The sequence below is a fragment of the Lissotriton helveticus genome, chromosome 1_1 (assembly GCF_964261635.1).
Source record: "Lissotriton helveticus chromosome 1_1, aLisHel1.1, whole genome shotgun sequence".
Taxonomy (NCBI): Eukaryota; Metazoa; Chordata; class Amphibia; order Caudata; family Salamandridae; genus Lissotriton; species Lissotriton helveticus.
Genome location: NC_136057.1, coordinates 1,464,516,097 through 1,464,534,874, shown reverse-complemented (window position 1 = coordinate 1,464,534,874; position 18,778 = coordinate 1,464,516,097). Strand labels below are relative to the sequence as shown.

Below are 18,778 nucleotides of genomic sequence, written 5' to 3'. Positions count from 1 at the left end.
CCGGGACTTCTTTCGGTTTCGGTGCCAAGGGAGCTGGTTGTATCAACACGTGCGGTTTGCTCGGTATGGAGCTACCGGAAGGCTTCAATATTTTCTACGGAGCCGGGCCCGATAGCGGGGCCTTCGAAGCAATGTCTAGGTCTCGACTGGGCCCCGAAGGCGGAGTTTTGACCTTCGCCTCTGGTTTATGGGTTGGGACTAGGGTAGGGGCAGTCGTACTCACGCGTTGACCTGATGGTATGCAGTCATCGGAGTCGTCTGCCTCAGATACGATCTGGAGATCATCGGGATCTTCCTCGGGGACACATGGACCTTCATCGAAGATATCCACCCGTTCCGGAGCTGATCTCTGCATGTCGCGTCAACGGGCCCTTCGATCTCGAATGGTCTTCTTGGATCGAAAGGACGCACAAGCTGTGCAGCTCGACTTGTCGTGTTCCGGTGATAAACACAGGTTACACACCTCATGATGGTCGCTGTGTGGAAATTTTGCTCCACACCCGGGGCATTTCTTGAATGATGTCTTTTCCATGAGGTGTAGGCCTCACCAAGTGGGTAGGCCCAACGGCCCGCGTCGACGGAATCGTAGTGATGAGGTCGAGTCTATGTATATTGAAGTTAAAGTTTGTTTTTAGAAAGTTTTGCGCGTCAAAGTCTTTGAAAAGTAGATTTTCGAACCGTAGCGGAAAAGTTGCATCCAAACCCAGTGGCGGAAAAAAACAATCTAAAGATGGAGCCGATGCCCAAGCGCACTATCATCCAAGGGAGGAGTCACCTATCTCGTGACTACAAAGACTTCTTCCAAAACGACAACATGCAATCATCCGAGCCCAACACCAGGTGGCGATCTAATGCTAAGTGTACAATCTGCAGCTCATATGCCTCGAACATAGGCATCTTTGAAGTCTAGTTTTGCTATGTACTCATTCCTCATACGTGGTTGCCATACCTCTGGATCTTGCAAGTGGTGATTTTTACCCACTTATTGTCTGCTGCCTGCTACCAGGACTGAGCTCTTGTGGAATCTGGTGCCTGGAAGTTGTCAATAGCGTTGACTCTCTTGATTCTTTCTTTGTCCTTCTCTATGGATTTAGACCCAAGGATTAGGAGTGTAGCTGTTTGTACGAGTGTGATCCATAAATATGTAGATATGACTCAGGTTGGTATAATGGTTAACTATAAAATGATACGGTCCAAAATATGAATACGATCTTCCTCTGCCCCAACAAAAAAATGTAGTTCTCCTCTGCTTTAATGTTCCTAGAGATCTTGCAGTCTCCACACCCGCTTTAATATTTTGGAGAGCATTTTCCACATGTTTGCTGAACAATGATGGTTCACCAAACTGCATGTCCATAATTCCAAATTGAATTTTTAAATCCATCTCAGAAGCCTCCCCTCAATCATGGAATGCTTTAGATGAAAATGTTTTGTAAATCTTACTGTCTTTGCATTAGTGACCTGGCTAGAAGCAATAAACGCACATCCTGTGTGAATCTGTAAAAACCCTTGTTTCCCACAGCAGTCACAAGCCATTTTTTTACTAACCATATTTTAATACATTTAGTGTAACAAGGCATCATCCACCAATAGTCATACACTGCCATCACAACAGCATCAGAGTGCACCAGTGCAGAATCACAATCACGTTAGACAATTTTCCATTACAATGGTAGCTCATGATAGGCCCACCACCCACCCCATATCGTATCATGCTTTTGGGGGCAGCCCCTCGCCTCATATATTTGTTTTTATTGGCGTGCACACAAATCAACTCCTTTCCTCCAAGTTGCCAGAGAATGGGGCTCTGATCATTTCCAAGCACAGGTAATGTCCCCCTTACTAAAAAGGCCACTCCTATGAAGATCTTTTCGGCTCTAGTTCCCGCAGCTTCCTGCAGGAGACCAAACAGGGCCAAGCAGGGACCCTGATCAATGCAGCGTCCCAGCACTTTGGAAAGCTCCCATCCTACCCCATCCCAGAAGGATGTCAAGGTAAGACAAGACCATATGAAAGAAGTTGCGGGCAGGGAAGGAACATCTGGTGCATGAGGCTTGAGCTGCGGGCCATCTGCTGTAACTGGTGGGGGCGTGGTGAAGAATAAAGCACATACCTGCTGTGAAGCAAGAGCCAAACTCCCCTTTCCCACGACATGTGCAGAAATCTGAGTGATAACTTTTGGGATGGGTGAGTGGACTGCACTCTCATCTCATTGGCTGACGTTTGGTTCTTTTCCAATGAGGTGGATATACAAATAAAGGGACATAGTTTTGAAGGCTTGCAAAGCAGGCAGTTCCTTGTACGGATATTGTAAAGTTACAGAGGGACTCCCACTTCAACATCGCGGAATGTGATATTATGAAAGATCTAAAGCAGGAGAAACACCTAACAATTAACAAACAAACAAACAAAGGTATCTATGAGCATCCACTATTGCTTTGAGTATACCACACATTTACAGATCAAATACTCACATTTGCAGCGAGCTGTTGGTTGCATTGATAAGGCCAAGGTCTTGGGTCTCTCCCAGTATCAGCAAGGCACACTTTTCATGACCCTAGAGAGCACAGGCAGATATAGAAGTTATAAATTCAGACAAAAAAAAAATCAAACATTATGCTTCAAAGTCAGTGGTCATACAACACCTGGAACACTCTGCAGGACGCTACAGCCCATACATTCTGAGGCACAGCTTAAAAGACTCAAATGAGGGTTACAATTTGAAAGATGTGTGGTGAAGTCAGCAAGGCAAATTTCTGTTAAACTGTTATGGCTATATGTAAATTCCAGGTTGCTACAAAAACGATGAGTTCTGCCTTGTCAGGGTTAAATTTTTAGAAAGTAGTTTCACATCTTCTTGTTAAGTCTTGAAGAAAAGGATTATGTTATTTACCCTGTAAGCATCAGTTCTTGGCATGCAGAGTGCTGAGGCCCAATGTTATCCAATGGGGGCCTCCGGTTGGTGGCTGCTCACGAGCAGGCTACAAGGTTGTGGGAGGCAAGCTCCCGGATTTAAGGCAAGGTTCAAGTAGGTACCCAAGGTGGACCCGCAGTGGTACTAGGGCGGCCGGATGCAGGGTGCTGTTTTGGTGTTGTGTCCTGTTACTTTCAATAGGGATTCTCCGGATTGAACAAACACCGCAGGTTCGGGCATGAAGATCTTCTGAAGGCGACTACCAGTTGGAGAGGTAAGTTGGGATGTCGTGGGATGCTGGGCCACCATCGGTTGGGCCTCCCAAGGCCATGGGGCATCGGGTGCAGGAGTGTCTTTTGGCGTCTGATTCTTCTTACCAGCTCCGATCGTGGTCAGGAGACTCGAGGCTGGTCAGGGATCATCAGATTTCAGGTCTGGATAACCGGGGAGACCACCTCGTGGTGTTGGGCTACTTGAACTCAGGTCCCGGGTGCAAAGTGGTGCAGACTTGTGGATTTGGTCGGAGCCAGAGTCTGTTAGTGAGCAAATCCAGAATTTCGCTGGAGCAGATCGAAGTAGGGACAGGCCAGTAGGGCTGGGGCCAAGTCAATTGGTGCCCTCTTCTTCTTCCTTCAGCACAGCTCTTTGGTCCTTCTTCTTGTCTGCAGAGGCAAGGTTCAGGGTTGCCCCTAAATTGAATATGCTACTTACCAGTATGCATCTGTTCTTGGCATGTAGGGCTGCTGACATTCATATCTATAGCATATCTATAGCAAAGATCGCCGCCTAGTGTTGGGTCCGGATGATTGCACATTGTTGTCTGGGAAGAGTCTTCGAAGTATCACGAGATAGGTGGCTCCTCCCCTGGACTACAGTGCGCATGGGCATCGACTCCATCCTCAGATTGTTTTTAGCCATTGTGGCAAAGATGGAGTGTATTAGTGTAAGCGATGGCCATGCTTAAGATGAAATGCAAGAAGAGTCTGCAGCCGCTACAGGCGCCGGGGAGGAGGGCGGGCGATATGAATGTCAGCAGCCCTACATGCCAAGAACAGATGCATACTGGTAAGTAGCATATTCAGTTCGAGGCATGTGGGCTGCTGAATTCATATCTATAGCATAGAATACATAGCAGTCCCTCCATTAACGGCGGCCGCCTGTGCCAGCTGCAGAAGTCTGAAAAAGTGTTTTAAGAACAGCCTGTCCTACAGCTGCCTGCTGTTTGGAGTGCACATCTACACAGTAATGTTTAGTAAATGTATGTGGTGTAGACCATGTGGCTGCTCTACAAATATCTTCCAAAGGAATATTACCCAGGAACGCCATGGAGGCCCCCAACTTGCGTGTGGAGTGGGCCCTGGGGGGGACCGTTAAAGTGCGCTTAGCCTTGTGATAGCAAATCTGAATACACTTAACGATCCACCTGGCTATTCCTGCTTTGGAAATGGGGTTGCCTTTGTGCCGGGCTGAGAAGGCAACAAAGAGCTGTTGTGTCTTTCTAAAGTCTTTGGTCCTGTCAATGTAGTACATTAACGCTCTTTTGACATCAAGCGTGTGGAGCATTCTCTCTGCTACTGTTTCGGGGTTCTGAAAGAATGCAGGCAGTTCGATGGTTTGATTGACATCAAACTGCGACACCACCTTAGGAAGAAACTTAGGGTTAGTGCGCAGCACCACCCTGTTAGAATGAATTTGAATAAATGGCTCTTGTACTGTGAGCGCCTGTAGCTCACTAACACGTCGCAGAGACGTGATGGCAATGAGAAAAGCAACCTTCCATGTTAAGAACTGAATCTCACAGGAGTGTAGAGGCTCAAACGGTGGGCCCATCAATCTGGTGAGGACCACATTGAGGTTCCACACAGGAGCTGGCGGGGATGACCCGCTTTAGCCCCTCTAGGAATGCTTTAATAGCAGGCACCCTGAAAACAGAGAGGTGCTGCCTGTTTTGGAGATAAGCCGCTATGGCGGATAAGTGTATCCGAATGGAAGCATATGCTAGATTGCATTTGTAAAGATGTAACAAATAGCAGATGATATTAGGAATGGATGCATCTAGCGGGTTGATATGATGTTCTGTACAGTAAATGACAAACCGCTTCCTTTTCGCTGCATAGCAAGCTCTGGTAGTGGGCCTCCTCGCCTCCCGGATGATGTCCATGCATTCAGGAGGCAAGTCAAGGTAGCCAAATTCTAAGACCTCAGGAGCCAGATCGCCAGGTTGAGCTGTTGCGGATCTGGGTGCTGAATGTCGCCATGGTTCTGCGTCAGGAGCCTGGGTGTGAGGCGCAGCCTTTGATGCGGTACCACGGAGAGTTCTAGAAACGTGGTGTACCATGGTTGGCGTGCCCACGTTGGAGCAACCAGGATGAGTGTCATCGAGTGTTGCTTTAGCTTTCTTGCCACCAGCGGTATGAGAGGTGCTGGGGGAAAAGCGTACGCAAATCTGCCTGACCAGTTCATCCATATCGCATTGCCCTGCGACTGTGGGAACCTGGCGGCAAAGCTTTGGCATTTTGCGTTTTCCCTTGTGGCAAACAGGTCTATTTCTGGATGACCCCACTGCTGGAAGTACGGGTGGAGTACTGATGGGTGTAACTCCCACTCGTGCATCTGGTGGCTGTACCTGCTGAGCAGATCCGCTATCTGATTGTCCTTGCCCGGGAGGTGTTCCGCCATGAGGAAGATGTTCCTCTGAATGGCCCACTTCCACATGCTCTGAACCAGGTGAGACAGCTGTGGAGAGTGTGTACCTCCCTGCTTTTGGATATAGTACATTGCCATCATGTTGTCCGTCCGGATCAACACGACCTTGTTGCACAGATGTACTTTGAAGGACTTCAGTGCCATGAAGATTGCCATCAGTTCGAAGTAGTTGATGTGCATCTTCCTCTGCTGCGTTGACCAAAGTCCCTGCACTGTGTAGTGGAGTACATGAGCTCCCCATCCCTGGAGAGATGCGTCCGTCGTCAGGATAATCTGTGGCACAGGCTCCCGGAACGGTCGGCCCTTGCAAAGGTTGTGTGGATTCCACCAATGCAGCGAGTTGTATGCCCGACCGGTTACCAACACTAGGTCTTTCAACTGTCCGTGAGCCTGAGTCCACTGATGTGCCAAGCATTCTTGGAGCGGACGCATATGTAACCTTGCATGCGGGACTATGAAGATGCAGGAGGCCATCATGCCTATCAACTGCATGAACACTCTTGCTGGAAGCGAGTGTTGCGGTCTGAATTTCTGGATCAGCGCCTGAATGCTGTCTATTCTCACTGAATTTGGCTGAGCCGTCGCCGCCAGAGTATCTATCGTCGCGCCCAGATACTGCCGCACATGGGCTGGCTGAAGGTGCGACTTCGGATAGTTCAGTGAGAAGCCCAGACCGTGAAGAAGGTGAATGGTGTGGGACATGTCGGCGGCGCACTGCTGGGCCGACTTTGCCTGAACTACCCAGTCGTCCAGATAAGGGTATACATGGACGTTCTGTCTCCTGAGGTGCGCAGCCACTGTCGCCAGACATTTCGTGAACACTCTGGGGGCTGTTGTCACTCCGAAAGGAAGGACCTTGAACTGATAACGCCGATTCAGAATGGTGAATCTGAGGTATTTCCTGTGGGATGGGTGGAGTGGAATGTGAAAGTAAGCATCCTTGAGGTCCAAGGTTGCGAGGAAGTCTTCCTGATTTAGCAATGGAAGAACCTGCTGCAGTGTTAACATGTGGAAGTGTTCTGAGAGAATGTACTGGTTCAGAGGCCTGAGGTCCAGAATGGGCCTGAGGGACCAGTCCTTCTTTGGGATTAAGAAGTACAGGGAATACACCACTGTGCCTTCTTCCTCCACTGGCACGAGCTCTATTGTGCCTTTTTGCAGCATGACTAGAACCTCCTGCTGCAATAAGTGCAAATGCTCTGTGGACATAGGACGGTGTCTTGGTGGTATGTTGGGTGGAGTGGATGTCAGCTCCAAACAATAACCGAACTGGATAAGTTTCCTGACCCACCTGTCTGTGGTGATGGATTTCCAGACTGGCAGGAACTGCTGGAGTCTCCCCCCGACAGGTGTTGGATGGTCGGGGGGCAGTGACAGGGAGTCACTGCTTGTTGGTGGCAGAGGAACGGGAGTTGTTGTTGCCTCTGCCCTTGGTGCTGTTGCCCCGGTATCCTCCTCTACTCTGCTTGGTGTACGAGGATTGCGCCCCACCTTTATTGAACTGTGTCTGCTGTGACATCTGGCCTCTGTTAACACCTCGATTGCCTGAGCTACGAAAAGTGTTCCCTCGAAACTGTTGGGACTGGAGAGCTCCCATGGACTTGGCAGTCTCAGTATCTTTCTTTATTTTCTCCAGGGTGGTATCCACCTCTGGACCAAACAACCTGTCAGGGTTTACTGGCTGGTTAAGGATGGTAGTTTGGATTTCTGGTTTAAAACCTGAGATTCTGAGCCATGCTTGCCGTCTGAGCATCACACTGGTATTAATTGCTCTGGCCGCAGTGTCCGCAACGTCTAGTGCGCACTTGATGGAAGCGTTAGAGATGAGCTTCCCTTCCTGGATAAGCATCTCCCCTGCCTCTTTATATTGGTCTGGTAGATGTTGCAATAGGGTCTCTAGTGTGTCGTAGTGTGCCCTGTCATAACGTGCCAAGAGTGCCTGCGTGTTAGATATACGCCAGATATTGGCCGCTTGAGCTGCTACCCTCTTTCCTGATGCCTCCAGCACTTTTGATTCTTTGTCTGGGGGAGGAGCTTCACCAGTGGTTTGCGAATTCGCCCTCTTGCGGGCATTCGAAACTACCAGAGAGTCCAATGGCAACTGGCCCTTGATGTAGGTAGGGTCGCCAGGTGCCGGTCTGTATTTCTTTTCAATTCTAGGGTTGACCACCCTTGACCGCGTAGGTTCTGCAGCATGTTTAATGACCCCCTTTAGCATAGGTAGAGTTTTTACAGTTTTTTCAGCAGTTGAAAAAGTGTCAAAAAGGAAGTCCACCTCCACAGGGTCAGCATGCATCTCAACTCCGTGGTTTTTTGCTGCCCTTTCAATCAGTGCATTAAATGCAGCAGAATCCTCAGTGGGAGAGGTTTTGACGTTGTACACCTGAGGTTCATGGGCAGTGTGCTGATCCCCTTGGTCACCTGCCTCTACCCACGAGTCCTGTTGTTCGTCAGGCTCTGTGTTATTAGGAAAATTGTATTCCTCATCTCCATCCCCAGCATCTTCTCCATCAGAATAAGTGGGTGATGGTGTTGTAATTCTTGGAGTCTGAGGAACTATTGGTTCGACCAAGTTTGGTGTGTCTGAAGCAGGCCTTTTGCGCTTCAGAGGAATGGTATACGACTCCAAGGGTTGCGATGGAGTGATCTTCCGTTTGTAAATCATAAGTTTTCCGGTGTCGGCATCAATGAAATGCTCCGACTCCTCTTCCAGCAAGGGTGTTTGATGCTTCAAACTTCCTGGCCGGTCCGTTGGCTTCGACCCCGCAGTGTCCTTGGGCACCGATTGCGGTGCGAAGGCCTTCGGCGCCTCCTTCGGCGGTAGCGTGAAGCGGATCGGCGCCGAAATTTTTGGCTTCGGGACAGGTGGCTTCGAAGAGGCAGGCGTCTGTGGTTCCGCCGCTGAAGCTTTTTCCCTGATCCGTCTGAGGGAGTCCGAGACCTGCTTCGTAAAGGAAGCGGACGGTTTCGTCGACCCGACAGCCGACCTCGGTTCACCAACATGGGAAGACTCGAGCGTCGATGACCTAGATTTTTCTATCCGAGGCGTAGCAGCATCCTTGATAGGGGCGCTACGATCTTTGTCCGTGTTAGCCGCCGTCGACGCCGATGGTTTCGGATCGGTGGGTCGTGCTACTTGTTTCGGGGTCCCAGCCGGGGGCTCGGCGCCCTTACTTGTTTTCGGCTCGACGCCTTTACTTGTTTTCGGCTCGACGCCCTTGTTGGACTTCGGGTCAGCGCTCTTGCGCGATTCCGACTCCTCGCCCTTCTTGGTCTTCGGCTCAACGCCCATGACCACCTTCGGGTCGACGCCCTTGACCACCTTCGGCTCGACGCCTTTGCCCGACTTGACCGGCTCGACGGTCTTCTTCGGCCCCGACCCCTGTGAAGACGATGGCGTCGAAGGGGGTGCCGACGTCTTCGGTTTCGATGGCGCCTCAACCGATTTTGTTTTTGTCGACACCGATGGTTTCACTTTCGGTTTCGTTTTCGACAATGGCGGCTCCGTCGAAGTGTCCGTAGCCGGGCCAGAAGGCGGGGCCGTGGATGCAGGTATAGGGTCTTGGGTAAGGCCGTGTGGCGATCCCTCGACCAGAGCCTTTGAAAGTGTTTGAACGGGGCATAGCTCTTCCTCCGAGCTATCCTCCATGGCCCCATAGGCCTCATTGTCGTCCCCTACCTCGTCGACGACTTCTTCTACATCAAGGCCTTCGCCATCCTCTTCGTATTCGTACTCGACGTCGACTGTTGGAGGTGAAATCTGCATCTGAACCTCATGTTTATCTGCTTCTTCATCGTCGAAGATGTCCACCGGTGCTGGGGCCGTCCGCCAGGCCTCGAGGCGCGCCAGGCGCCAAAGTCGGATCGTCTTCTTCGATCGAAACCTGGAACAGGCCATACAGTTGGCTTCGTCGTGGTCCGGCGACAGGCATTTGTTGCAAACTGGGTGGACGTCAATGTGTGGGTACTTGGATCCACACACGGGACAGTGCTTGAACGGACTCCGTTCCATGCCGTCGAAAGTCTTGCTGCATCGACTGGGCCTCGATCACCGAAGAGTCACACGACTCCCCGGATATCCGACTCGACGAGAAGGAATAAAGTCGGGCACCGAACGCAAACAATACCGACGGTTCGAAAAAGGCCTTTTGGCCTCGAAAAAGTTTTATAATGATTCCGAACAGGAGATAACGAAATCACATCCGAACCCAATGGCGGAAAAAAACAATCTGAGGATGGAGTCAATGCCCATGCGCACTGTAGTCCAGGGGAGGAGCCACCTATCTCGTGATACTTCGAAGACTCTTCCAGGACAACAATGTGCAATCATCCGGACCCAACACTAGGCGGCGATCTATGCTATAGATATGAATTCAGCAGCCCACATGCCTCGAACACTAAGTTTAAGGGCGTTTCAGGTAGGTAAATGTTGGGACATTGGAGTCCCTTCCTTGGGGGGGAGGGGGGGGGGGGGTACACACCCTATTATGCCACCCACCAGTGGGAAGGGGTGGGGTTGGCAAAGGTGGGCACACCTCTCCTCCTATCTTGGTGTTCCCGCCGATTCTCGAGCCAAAGTGCGGGTCATAAACCGGTGGGGACCAGTTGCTGGGAGTAGAAAATAGCTGAGGCAGCTCACAAAGGTGCAAGCCTTTGAAGCTTTCCCTTCTTTGACCCTGCCTATCCTGGGTCAGGTGGCGTGACACCTCCGCCCAGGATGTGCTTTGTTTCTGGTCCCAAAGAGCAGAGGCTCTCCAGCCAGAGGTCCAGAAACATGTTGGTGTGTGGCAGGCTGCCTAAAGCCAGTCAGTGACCACACCAGGGTCGGCAAGTTCTCAGGAGGCACCTCTGAGGTGTACTTTGAGTACATGGTACAATAAACCCCACACTGGCATCAGTGTGTATTTATTGTACAGAGTAGTTTGGTAGCTGTCGAGTTTCCAGCTCATGTACTCTCTATGGCTTACCTGGCACTTACAATATCAAGAAACTGACCCCAATATTGCGGAGGCATATCTGCTCATGCAGATAAGCCCTCACCTGTTGTATAGTGCACCATGTCTTAGGGCTGTAAGACCTGCTAGAAGGGTGATCTACCTATACCTTCAGACAATGCTGGCTGGCATGGCACCCAGGCAGGGTGCCATGTTGGCTTTGTTGTTTTCACCTCACAGGGGAATGCAAGCTGCAGGGGCAGAGGCATGGTCCTAGTGAGAGGGTTCCAGGGGCCTCTCTTTAGCTTCCAGACCCTCAGTATCGAGGGGACCACTTACTAGGGACTTACAGGGGCAGAAGTACCAATTGTGGATATGTTTTAGGGAAGAGCACTGGCACAGGGGACCTGGTTGGCAGGGACACTATGCACTACAATAAAATCCACATTAAATACCATGCAAAAAGTGGGAGCTAATCATGCCAAAAGAGGCACTTTCTCAAAGTGAGGAAAAAAATCTCTTCAGAGAGAGCGTAGCTCCAGATCCGCGCAGAAGGCATAGAAACAAGTGAACTGATGTCATTGTGCAGGGCGGGCGCTATACAGCTTTGGTGACATCCCCTGATGCCACTTACAGCGTTGTTCCAAAGCATGTGCCCCCTACCGGTCAAGTAAGAGCTTTGAAGTTTCCATATCCAGTCTGACGCCTGGGATTGTTCTACAGGTGGAAATATCCAACAAAAAGACTTTTTAAAGCCATGGTTCAAGGGCTAGCATTTTTTTACCATCTCCTCTCCAGCTCCCGAACACACTTCTTCCACAGCCAAGTCAAATGGACCCAACCCCATTCCTTGAGCCGTTCTAAGGTAGGGAGGGGGAAGAACTGCAAAATATGCTGCCATGGGGATATAAAATTTACTATCATAGAATAATCTTTGCAATGAACACTTTCTGCTAAGAAGATGCCTGCATCTTACCTTGCTACAGGCCAAGTGAAGTGCTGTGTTCTTGTTGACATCAAGCACAGACAAATCTGCCTTTGCTCGGAACAGCAGGAACTCTGTTAAAAAAACAAAAAACATAATGACATGTGGTCAAGGGCACAGAAGACAGAATGGCATTAGTACCATACGAAACAGTAAATGTTGAAAGCTTGTCACACGAGTTGTGGATGGGACATAACTATTCAAAACTCAGGAACGACAGCAAACGTGATAGGTTCTGCATTGCTGTGAGCGTTTATGTTGTCAGGAGGCTATGACTGAGATAAGCACGGAACCTCAACATTTAAAAATGTCACATGTTTTCAGACCATTGAGGAAGACAGACAGATAGGGGAAAATCATTAAGGGGTATGGTGGAAGAGAGTAAAGCTTAGCAGAAATAGTCCAATGGGGCAGGCTTACAAAGTTGAATTTTTTCTTGAAGTGGTTTTGGAGGGCTGTGTAGTCTACATGTCAGACATCTTTCAAGTTGATGTGTATACAATAAATGATGCAGAATGTTAACTAGGATCCATAAATGCAACTGTGTCACACACATCAACAATTGAAACGTCAACCGAAAGTGCTGCTGTCATCACTCTCTCTGAATGCTCAGTGGGGCAATTCAAGTAGGTAGAAGCTGAAAAGTGTATGGTTGGGGAGAAGGGCTACTGTTCCATGCTGTACTTGATTGAAACTCCCCCATCCTTATTGCCTTGTTTGCAGACAGGGCTACCTTTGCGGCAGCAAACCATAAGAGATTGAAAGGTTGACCGTAAACAGTAGATGGGGATTTTGGCACCTAACTTTTAGCCTTTACTGTTGTTATTGCAAAGTTAATGGGAAGGGCATGGCAATGTGATGGGCTGAATAATGAGAAATCCCAAACAATCTCAAGGAAAAATACAAAGGGCCAACCAAAGAACAAGTCTAGCTCTAATATCAAAACTAAGTTGCCATAAACGCTTATAGTTTTTGCCCACGCTTGTAGCAAATAGAAGTCAAAAAGGTTTATATGCTAAGAAAGTTAACATTGTCGTAAGCTGAATGAAACAAGACTATCAGAAAACCTAATGACCCACCCTCACTTTGAAGGAACAATGGGCTTTGGCGCTCACGTTGGCTGTTAATGTCCAGAGTTGAGCTTTATTGAACAAATACAGCAAACCTACACTGGTCATTTGCAGAATTTGTTTCTATGTATACCCAGAGTTTTGCTCTAGCAATAGGCAAAATGCAAAACTGAAAAAAGGTTTTCAAAGAAAAATCCCCCTGGCCAAGCAGCTTGTCTGCCATGTTTCACTTTAGAAGGCTGCTCTAAATGTGTAGAGGGTCTGGGTTTATTTCCTGCATCTCAAAAATCTTAAGAACCCCTATAGTGAAAACTGACCAGTGTAAACCATGTTTACAATATTGTGGCTAAAGGAACACCTCTTTCAAGGAAATAGATGGGTATTCCTTCTCATGAAAATCAGAACTCCTGAAAAGGGTTGGTCATGAATCTGACAGAACATCCAAGGACGAGTCCTCTTTAACGAGAATAATAATACAAATTTAAAAAATGAGTATGGAGTGCTGCACCCTAAAGCAATGAAGACAATATGTAATCCTCCACCACTTGGAGATGCACAAACACTTAAAAATATTTTTGAAGCCCACCTGGAGTGTCAGCGCTGAGCACTTGTCCAGCTCCAGCAGTGTGGGGGGAAGGACGAAGTGCAAGGAGCTCTGGTTTCTGGGCTGTGGCCAAATGACGTATTGTACTGTATTGTAATTGCATTTGTATAGTGCTTACTACCCCAGACGAGGCGTCAAAGCGCTTTTTCGGCAAGTAGCCCGCTACTCCAGGACCCATAGAGGATTAGTGTTGAATTAGTATAGTGAAACATGCAAGTACATTTTAAGTGGTGGATATGTTAGTCAGTTATTTGGATTCAGAAGGATAGCAGAAGGATAGAAGAGGGAAGAAGGTCTGTATTTATATAGCGCTTCTAACCGCTGATGGGGTGTTGAAGCGCTTTTTTTGGCGAGCAGCACGTTACTCCGGAAACTCATAAAGGATTAGTGGTGAATTAGTATGGTGAAATATGAAAATAAGCATGGAATGAAAGGTACTGACTTCTGTGGAGTAGTGAGTGCAGCTAGGGTAAAGGTAAGGTCCAGCAACAGGTGACTAAGCACAAAGAAAGAACTGGTACTACAGTGATCATAAAGGCTCCAAGAAACTAGAGAAGCAGAATCTGTGGCGTTGCCTGCATCTTCACCAAGAGTTCCTTGAAAAGGACCTCTAGGATAAGATGCTTAATGACAGTTCCAGTCGATCTGCTTGCATTCTGGGTGAATCTCCATAAGAACAGTAAAAGTAAACCGGACTCAGGAGAGGTGGGTGGGATGGGGTCTGTCCATGTACCACCTGAGCCGGCCGGATATGTATGTGTTTGGTCCAAAGGTAATCTCAAGACAGTCCATGAGTCTGAGGTCAAAGGCGAAGATGGAATAAAGGTGATGTCCTAGATCTTCTTGTGTAGACATAACCTCAGTAAGAGCTCCTCAAAGGGAGCAGTCAGACAAAACACCTCCAAATCACCCCCGCCCCATCTAAAAAGTGCATCCCAACCAGAGTCTTGGCCTCCCTTGTTTTTTAGGTCTTGCCTAGGCAGCGCGCATGCGCTGCTCTATGAAATGACCTTCAGAAATTGGTCTGCTCCTTTTCCACCACACGCGTGATTGTGCTGGCATCCACCTTGCGGGAGCGAGCAGCAGCGCGCATTTAATTGAAAACATATTGTTCTGCTCCTCGCTCCCGCAAGGCGGAGGCCACCACAAGCACGAGTGCTTCAATTTCCAGCAGGCAGACACAGCACACCTCCCCCACTTGGGATCAGATTACTCCGGCGCGTCATTAAATAAACACCTCCAGCCCGTTATTAAATAAACACAGCGCGGGCCGCGTTTTTTTCAGTTTTTCTTTCATTCCCACCCTGTCTCTCCGTCTATCACATCATTCCTCTCCAGAATTAATGTGTACTGTTTTAAAATATAATTTTATTTTTTCAACTTGGCCTGCTTAGATCACATTCAGTTTCACTCTTACCATTTCCCAACCAAACGGCTCTATACCATCTGCCTACCTTTCTCTTTTTCAACTCACAAGCTCTCTCCCGAAAACCCTCCTCCTCCACAATTTATACACTTAATCTAATAGCGAAATCCCAACGCTCTGCGCAATCGGACAAAAAAACCCCCCACAGATTTACGACTTCTTAGTAAGTCCGATGTAAACTGGATGCAATAATCTTATAAAACAGCAACGGTTTCTGCCCTTCCAGTCACCCTGTTCGTACAGGAAGCCCGCTGTTCCAGTGTCCCTGGCTCACTGCCTCAAAATACCAACAAAAACATGCCCGGCTGCTGGCACATCTCTCCTACCCAGGATTTTGGGAGACCGGCTGCACGTCCTCCTCCAGAGGCCGAAGCGCTTAGCTTCTTGCCTTCCGCGCACACTAGTTACATATATTTACACCTCTGCGACGCACACGTTGCTTCAATTCCAATGCATTCACCGCCTGCTTGACACTATCCCTGCCCTTCCTTCCTTCCTTCCTTCCTTCAAGTAGCAGTATTGGGCTACTTTGGAGTACTTGTTGGTTGGCTTAGGGCTAGACAATGCTAAAATAATCTGACAACACTGTTACCAGGCCAGAGCCAGCAGGTCTGGAAACTCTGCTCAGCCGCAGACTGTTAAGGGAACAAATGTTTGCGAGTCGTCTCCAATTCCCAATAGTGCGTGTGTGCCTCTGAAGGAAGCTCTCCCGGGCTCAGCCAAATTTTGATCCCAGGGCTCGCCTGCACCAAGGCAGTTTCTGGTGCTGGCCAACATGAACTGCCGCCCCCACTCACACAGGATGCCCATCGCTTCCCCTGTTATTAAAATATTAATTATTGGATGTTGCGAACGTGAATTATGCATAAGTACACCAATAAACAGGCTTTTTTTTACGGTAACGTTATAAGGAGGTATGTGCTTTTCAGGGGGGAAGTGTGTGGAAACATGCAGTGCTGCTAATGCACTGGCAAGCTCTAACTTCGGAGGAAGTTTACGGTTTTGCAGTGAAATATTTAGAACTGTGGCGAGTTCCTAAAACTCCAGACAAATCATTCATGCCCCGTTTCTCCGCAGCCAAACTTTATTTGTAGTGGAACGTGGATACTTCTGCTCAGCCCAAAATATAACTGACCAGTATTTCATGTTTAATAAAGTCACAAAGTTATGGCTTGTCAGCCTTATTGGGGGGCACCCAGAACAGTAAACTACAGGTCTCGCTAGCACAATATCCTTAGTGCAACAACATCAAGTTTTGCATGGCTAAACACTTATAAGGTCCCAAAGGCGAGACCTATAGGCTATGCCAATGCTTGTTTTAATTGCAATATTATGAGGAGTTTTTGATCCTAGTCTAGACCACTTTAGTAACAGTGTAAAGGTCAGTAAAGGACCTCCTGAAAATTGTTTTGCATTGTCCTCGCAATCCCATCAGCTTGTATTTGACCACCAGGAGCGTAAAACTCCAACAGTACCTAAGGCTGATGAAAGGGGTCGTAGCCTATAAAAGACTGCCCCAAGTGATACATCACATGGAGGAGATTTAAAGCACATCACAGTTCTGGGAACAATGTGGCAGAAACCAGCGGAAAAAATACCCTAGAGCAGCAGTTTATAACTTGTGGTCCGGGAAGCCCTGGGGGTCCTAGAGGCAGTGCAGCTGGTCAATTGCTACTTAAAAAATTAAATAATATAAAACAGATGAATAAAGGGTGTGTAGATGAAAAATGTAAAACATTCTGTAAATGTGAAAAAATGTGCAATTGGAAGCTAAACATTTAGTCATTTTCAGATTGATTTATTGAGTCAGTGGAAGTGCATCAAAGAGAATATAATGTGGACAATAGGTGGCCCCAATTGAATTTAGAAATTCTCCATCCTTTCCAATAAAATTATAATGTTGATATGTTTTACATTTGTCTGTGAATTAAATACAATATTTCATCATTTGTATGTTTGATGAATGCTTGTAGCCGTATTTTTATTTATTGTTTTGTGGTTCAAGTCCGCAGAATTGCTTAGGCAGAGGTCCTAGGCTTCCAGTAACGAGTCAGTTGGGGGGGGGGGAACACCCCCGAATTCTAATAATGATTTTGTCGGGTGCATCCGGATTCTAGCATGACTAAGTGGGTGCCTAGATACCACTGAACTTGTGGGATTTTAGTATTGGGGAAAATATTTTTTGAAAGCATGTTTTGATAGATGCCTAGAGTTCCTTAGGAATTCAAATATTAAACTCTGCAGCATGCTCCAAGCAGGGATTTTTTTATGTGTGCTAAAAGAGCAATAAGGATACCAGCGGTTCCGGGGACAGCCCCGGTCACCATACAAATGTTGACTATCATCTCTGGTAAGTGAATCTGGGCCGCTAAGATTGTGTACATTCCTGGAGTGGCTTCACTTCTCCAGGGTGTGCTCTTTCTTTACCTTCAGAGAAATGCAATCTTTCAGAGGCTACTAACATTCATGGAATAGAAACATGTGCTCTATGCGGGCCCCTGAAAGCCAGTTTTTCAAGTCCCTCCATTTCCATAGTTGTTTCTCCATGCTGGGGCTGGGCCCAGTGCCATTAATCATTTACCAAGAGAAAAGAGTAAATGGGGCTTGAGGAGGGCATGAAGGTAGAGTAAGAGGCAACCTTGCTTTCCACATCTCCACTGTCCAGAGCATCACACCTTGCTCTGTCAATGAGGCACTTGCAGCTCTGTCACTTTCCAATCTCTCTCTTTTTCAACCAACATCAGGCCCTTGGTTTCCCTGGTTTCTCACTGCTTCGCTCAGCTTTCTTCCTCACTTTCATTGGCCACACCAGATTTCTCTCTCTGTCATGCCCAGATCTCTCATGCAGCTTTAGCCTCCGCTTGCAGGGTCTGCTAAGTTATTATCGATTTTTAAAACTACATCATGCAACACGGGGAAGCCTGTGAGAGCAGAAGACACAGGCGAAGAAGTATGAGAACATGCAATATCATAACCTAAATTGAGCCAAATGCCACTTTTTTTTTTTTTTACAAACCTACCTACTGCCGCAGTCTGCCCATTCTCAGCCGCCATCATGAGAGGTGTTTTTCCTGATTGGTCGATGGCGTTTACCTCAGCCTGGTGGCGCAGAAGCAGCTGTAAACCATGAATGTTATCTGCGAAGGCAGCGGCGTGAAGGGGGGTCCTGCATGGAAAGATTGAGGGATAGAAGCAGAAGTATCAAGTGTGAGTTGCAGAAGGCACATGATTTACACAAGCCAAATGATTATACATGACCTCAGAAAATTACTCTTCTGACCCAAAATAGAAGAAGTGTGAGACAATATGCAATACCCCGCGTGAAAATCCCATAATATTTTCCAACCAAACTAACCTAGCATGACTAATATATATCAGAAGCCTACTACTCTTTACATAATGAGGCTAATTCACAACACACATCATTTGTACTAATCAATCATCAACAAGTTGCTATATTTCGAAGGAATGGATGTAAGTCAGCTACCTTCCTTTGGCATCTCTGCTATTGATAATCTTGGCACCCATGGCGTCTACCAGCATTTCCGATGTGCTGTCCTGGCTGTTGATTCTGCAACAAAAGATGGGACAACTATAAAAAGGGTAGTGATCCATTTAAAGCTGGAGACCGCAGAGAGAGAGCAAAGGACATGCCCAGTGAGCCACGGCCTGCAACAATGACAAAGACAAATGCAAAGCTTTGTGTGATATAAAGAGGATGAGGCATCCACCTTGCCTTTCAATTAAACACATTCCTTACAATTTCCAGCCATACACCCAGTCTGACTCATTGGCCGCTGTAAGATTAGGTACTGAAAATCCTGATTCAAGAATTTTGATTAATTCTGTTTAGGCTGTCGGCACCATAGCCTTCACACCTTTCTCCCGCAGGCCACACCCAAACGAGGTTCACATCTAAATTGGGGGGGGGGGGGGGGTGGGGGAGGTCTATCTAGTGGGTAAGCAAAAACCTAGCCTTCTACATGCTGAATGGGCTGTTACGTAAGAAGCAGTAACAGGATTGCTTTGAGGGCTTGGCTCATGTTGTATGTGATATACATTGCCTATCAGTTATCACTAAACTGGGTTCATGCAGACCAGTGCATGCGGGATGTTTGTATTTTCCATCCTGTTTAGCC

The 18,778-nt window shown here is 47.8% G+C and overlaps 1 protein-coding gene across 3 annotated transcripts in view; it reads right to left on the bottom strand.

Moving 5' to 3' along the window:
• Positions 1 to 18,778, bottom strand: part of ANKRD52 (ankyrin repeat domain 52) — a 387,356-nt gene that overhangs the window by 43,827 nt on the left and 324,751 nt on the right. For all 3 annotated transcript variants that reach the window (XM_078686163.1, XM_078686164.1, XM_078686168.1), the window contains exons 23-26: positions 18,127 to 18,210; positions 17,660 to 17,805; positions 11,531 to 11,613; positions 2,475 to 2,557 (exon numbers count right to left, since the gene is read on the bottom strand). In XM_078686163.1, the coding sequence (XP_078542289.1) occupies positions 2,475 to 2,557; positions 11,531 to 11,613; positions 17,660 to 17,805; positions 18,127 to 18,210 (396 nt within the window). The remainder of the gene's footprint in view (positions 1 to 2,474; positions 2,558 to 11,530; positions 11,614 to 17,659; positions 17,806 to 18,126; positions 18,211 to 18,778) is intronic.